The 5,195-nt window shown below is 43.1% G+C and overlaps 1 protein-coding gene across 2 annotated transcripts in view; it reads right to left on the minus strand.

Moving 5' to 3' along the window:
• The window catches only part of MILR1 (mast cell immunoglobulin like receptor 1), a 14,582-nt gene that overhangs the window by 5,239 nt on the left and 4,148 nt on the right, over positions 1 to 5,195 (minus strand). For both annotated transcript variants that reach the window (XM_025196286.1, XM_025196287.1), the window contains exons 4-7: positions 3,440 to 3,724; positions 2,760 to 2,873; positions 2,014 to 2,097; positions 1,200 to 1,271 (exon numbers count right to left, since the gene is read on the minus strand). In XM_025196286.1, the coding sequence (XP_025052071.1) occupies positions 1,200 to 1,271; positions 2,014 to 2,097; positions 2,760 to 2,873; positions 3,440 to 3,724 (555 nt within the window). The remainder of the gene's footprint in view (positions 1 to 1,199; positions 1,272 to 2,013; positions 2,098 to 2,759; positions 2,874 to 3,439; positions 3,725 to 5,195) is intronic.

Genomic DNA, 5,195 nt, shown 5'->3' on the forward strand with positions numbered 1-5,195 from the left:
TGAGGTTTGGGGGGCTGGGTCCAGGGTTTGAGGGTTGGTGTGGGCCTCCATGGCGCACAGCCCCTGCTGGTGACAGTGGCAGCAGCAGCAGTGGGCAGCAGGTGCTCATGGTAGGCAGAGCCCCCACAGTCATGCGCCAGTTTGGCTGAGCCCCGGGATCTGCCCATGGCAGCAAGGAGCTGGCCTGGGCCAGCCTGCTGGCATGCAGCTTTGGGCAAGACCAGATTGGCTGCCAGCATGTGGGACACCCAGGACTGTGAGCAGGAGCTGCATGCCATCAGGCTGGGCTGGCTCCATTCCTCCATGTGGGGCTTCCAGTGCTCCAACAGGGAGCTGCATGTGGAGGTACGGAGTTAGCCAGGCCCTGCCCAGCAGCACACACTCCTGGCTGTAGTGCTGGGAGCCCCACAGGCTGGCCGGAGCCAGCCCAGCTAGCCTGATGGCACATGGTTCCTAGAAATAGTGCCGGGAGCCGCACGTGGCAGCATGGAGCTCACTGAGCCCAATGGTGTGCAACTCCCCACAGCTCCCAGTTTACGTGCCATTGGGCCAGGCAGGCTCTGTGCCACCATGTGCAGCTCCCAGCTCTCCTTCCGGGAGCCACATAACATCGGGTCAGCCAGGCAGGCTTCCAGCACTGCAGCCAAGAGCATGTGCTGCCAGGCCAGGCTGGACTGGCTCTGTGCCTCCATGTGGGGCTCCCAGCACAGGATGCGGGAGCTCCCCTCCCCACTTACCAGCTGTCCAGTTGCGGGCCCTTGTGCCCATGCCTCCACATGGGGCTCCCAGATGGAGTGCTGGGAGCCCCATGGAGGTGGAGGCACATAGCCCTCCAGTCTGATGGCGTGCAGCCTCCAAAAGTGCACCTCCTGGTGGCTGTTGGAGGGGCAGCCATGGGCCAGAAATAATTGGTTTTTGGAGGGGCCTTGCTGACTGGATAGGATAACCTGCCGCAGGGCATATTTTGCCTGCCCCTGTTTTAGAGTAAAATTTAAAGTTATCAAGCCTTGAAAATGGCCTGGCTACAAGTAAATATTTGACTAGTGTATCAATGCACCTTGAATGGCAAAATACCAGAGAGTTTTTGACACTGCTCAGCATAATTACATATCAGACTTAAATTGGTAACTGCATTTCCAGAATGTTAATCGTACATGAAGTGCTCCATTCTGCACACTCTTACAATCTCAGACTCTTACCTCGTTTATCTCCTTTCTCTTTTCTGATGATTGAAATGTTGGCGTACTGCAGTTGATCAGATTCATCATTTGCTGCAGGAAATCAATTGAAAAGGAGTTAAAAGACAAGTTGCAAGGAATTATAAGTAGCTGGATTCAACTATGGGAAGGGGGACAGAGTGAGACTCAACCTGGGGTATAAGAAACACAGTATCTTAATGCAATCAAGGAGACAGTATGTTAAGTGCTATCCTGGGGTTATTTTTTAGCTCTGTTTGAGCAAAGTGGCTCTGGACCACGTCAGGATTGAATAACATTGAGAGAGAAGAATTAAACTACTTTTTGAACAGTACAAAGCAAAGTATGGAATCTGTGTGCTCATTTTGTTGCAAGTGTGCTATCAACATACAAGTCCTATCTTCAGAGCTTATAAATGAATGCTGTGCAGATCCAGGTGCTTTTTTTTAATCAAATGGTATTTCATTTTCATATTATGTTTTAATAGTTACTTTTGTCTACTCCATGGATGTTTCCCTTCTAACCCCTTCTCCAGACAAGTTTCTAAGATTTTCCAATTCCTTTATAGTGATTGGTATTATCAGGCTGCCGGTTGGTTAGGTGGCTGGTATGAGGTACTAATTTAGAGCCTAGTCTTAGAGATACTTAGCACCAGGACTTCTAGCTGAGTCCAAAAGAAGTTGCATTGACTTCATTTGCATCTCTTTCATCTGACACTCAAAGGAATTATCTTTATTAGTTAAAACTAGTTCATCTTATCCTGTTGTCAAACTTCTGTATGCAAATGTCATGAAAGAAAGAGCAGTTTAAACATTACCAATCTCAGTGTATATCACGCAGTTTTCTGACTCTGTCTTGTCTGAAACAAAACCAGTAGATGATTTAGGTGACTTCAGTTTTCCTGCAAGATAAAGGGGAAAAAAGTGATAAAAATATCAACTTCTCAAAAAAAAAAAAAAAAAAAGTATGCCCCGTGACTTTTTAACAATGATTTTAAATAAAGCGTTTTTTGCCAATGGGCATGCCTTAAAAGAAGTGCTACTCAAATCTGACAATGTCTTTATTTTGTACATAGGTACTGGGAGAGGAAATGAGTTGTTCCCAAATCTGTATCTTAAGTTTAGATAGAGATACTAGATAAAACACGAGTTGTTCTCAGATCTAACAGGTGTGCTACACGTGCTTTTATAAAGAGATTTTTCTACTTACCTTTCTACCGTAAGATCCTGATTGTGAAAACACATAATGAAAGAAGTCCTATTCAGTGGAATCAATTATGTAAACAAAGTTATGGAGTTGTATAATTTGTGATGGGATTGGGCTTAAAACATTGCCAAAAATCATTTTGCTTGGATGTCTGCCTTTAAAAAACACTTGGAGTCAATTGAAAAGAGAATCAACTTAATTGATTCTCAAACTCCCCAAACAATACCCCAACTTAACTTTGCTTACGAAATGCCTACCCAAATGAAAAGGTCTTACTTTCCTTCCAGAAAATGTTCAAACCCACCAAAAGAGAGAGAGAGAGAGAGAGAGAGAGAGAGAAAATCAAAAGTAACTTACTTGCTTTATACCAAGGAAGGAAAAGAAATGGAATTGCCACAGCAATCACGATTACCACCAGCAGGAGGAAGACCACAAGAGAAATCCAGAGTAGATAGGAAATGCCTGCCTTCTCTGTAAAAAGACGAAAAAGGAGGCTTATAGAAACATGCAACACATTTCATTTTGTTTCCTATTCGTAGTCTTTTTCTTTAAGTTTAAGATCAAGGCTCAGCGTTTCTTTTCTCAGTCTCACATGCCAGTAGTAAATAAAACAGTAGCATGGCATGGGATCTGCATAGGAAGGAAGGGGACTAGTTTGTGACTAAAATCCCACAGCTATCTAGAGGAATAAAGGGACAGAATCTCCCTGTAGCAGGAAGTAGGGAATTAATTTGAAATTCAGGTCTATTAAATCTCTCTGGGATAGATTCAGAGCAAAGCTAGGGCTGTTTACAAAGGTGACTCCTTTTTGGAGGCTCTTCATGCTCTCTTCCTAAGTACTAGTTTACAACCTAAGCTGGGCTCTGTCTTTTGAAATAACTACCATCTCTTGCAATTAGACCTCAAGAGTAAAGTTCTTGTGAGGGGAAAAAATAAAACCAAAAGATCTCTGCTTTGCTGGACATGGTACCCCCACTTCTAACACAGATAGTTAAAGACTCTTCCTGTAGTGCTAGTAAAAATTATCAAACACATACCTGACAAGGTAAACCTGAGACTGTTGCTGTATTTCTTTGAATTGGGAATTCTGTTTTCAGCTTTGCACTTATAGTCACCCAAAACATTGGAAGAATTGATAGTTAAAGAAATATTAGCAGCTGCCTTCCCCTCTACACATATAGGGGGTGATATAGTCTTATTTCCTCTAAAAAATCTGTATGTGATAGGATGAGAGCCATTCTCTGAGACACAAAAGAGGGTCACATTCTGGCCTGTCTTAACTCGGGAAGTGGGTGAGCTCAGCACTGGTTGGGACACAGTTTCTGTGAAAAATAATCATAAGAAAGCAAAATTAAATACCATCTCAAATGTGACCTTCACACCTAGAAACAAGTTCTGCTGATCGCAATAGAGTGACACCCATTTACACTGTGACAGTTTAGGTCAGTGGTTCTCAACATTTCTAGACTCAAGGCACCCGCCAGCTCTTAGTATTAATTCTTTTCTGACAATAAAAAAATCAGAGTGATTGTTCTATTGCAAAAGATTTGGAAGACCACAACAGGTTAGAATGTCTTTAATACTATGGATTCCTGTTTGAAACCTCTGTATTTGTCTTGTGAATCACGTTTGCACACGTAATAGTGGCACCCCATGGCACCCTGGTTGAGACTCGCTGCTCCAGACAAAAACATACTGTTACAAAATTATTCTGTAGCACATCTCCCAAGATTGAATGGCTTATTGAGTACTTAGTCTTTTTGCTTTAAAATAGTTTTTATTTCTTTTTTAAACCTTTGTTCAAAGATCAATGTGGGATATCAAGAGGAATGGGGTTATCTGTAGTCCTAACATGGTCCTTCATTGTACTCCCAAGCCACCTTGTGTGTATGCGGTCTTTATCACAGCAAGGCCAGGTTGAGGTACTTCTCTTACATGAGACAGGCAAATAATCAGGGACCAATTTTTTACACATTTCTGAGGCCCCCTGTCCATATTACATTTATGCTGTGATTAACATCTTATCTCCCATGCCTGGCAGCCCAACCAGAACTGCTAGGCATGAGGTTTTGACAATAAGCTACCTGTTGGCCCCAGATCTCAAATTCAGGGCTGTTCTTGACACAGTGGGTAAACCAGACCCAGGATTGTTTGAGGTTGGGGCTGAGAATCAGCTGATTTTTGGCCCCGTGTACAGGGCTGCAGCACCTGGTTTTGAACTTGCCAGTACAGGAGGAGCCCAGGATTATCATCACATGCTCCCCATGTAATGGCATAATTCACATCTGATCCCCGATCCCAAAATCACACCTCTTGCCATGCAAATGTGGCTTAGCAGGAGGCACAGTTGTTGGAATTGGAGATCAGATTGCATTGCACCATTAAGTGAATGTGTGCCAGGGGTCTGATTGTAGTTTCTCCGCTCTTAGAGCCTTCTCTTGCTCTTGGTGTTTACAAGTAAAATTCCAAAATCGTATGTCTATACTTAATACATTCATCATAGCTCTTCAGATAGGTGGCGAAGGATTAAAGACTTTGTGGGGTTGACTATTATCAACTCATGTTTCCTGATGTTGCAAAATGTAACAGAAACCATAACACCTACCTATTAATGTAAAAATTAAACTCTTGCTGTATTTTGCTTTCTTGAGGATTTCATTTGTGGCTTTGCACGTATATTTGCCTATATCACTTGCAGACTTGATATTTAAGATAAACTTAGCTGGCATCCCCGCACTCTTGGTTTCAGTGAATAGTTTCTGATGGTCTCTAAAAAGAGTATAGTTGATCGGA

The sequence above is a fragment of the Alligator sinensis genome, unplaced genomic scaffold (genome assembly GCF_000455745.1).
Source record: "Alligator sinensis unplaced genomic scaffold, ASM45574v1 scaffold282_2, whole genome shotgun sequence".
NCBI classification, from domain to species: domain Eukaryota; kingdom Metazoa; phylum Chordata; order Crocodylia; family Alligatoridae; genus Alligator; species Alligator sinensis.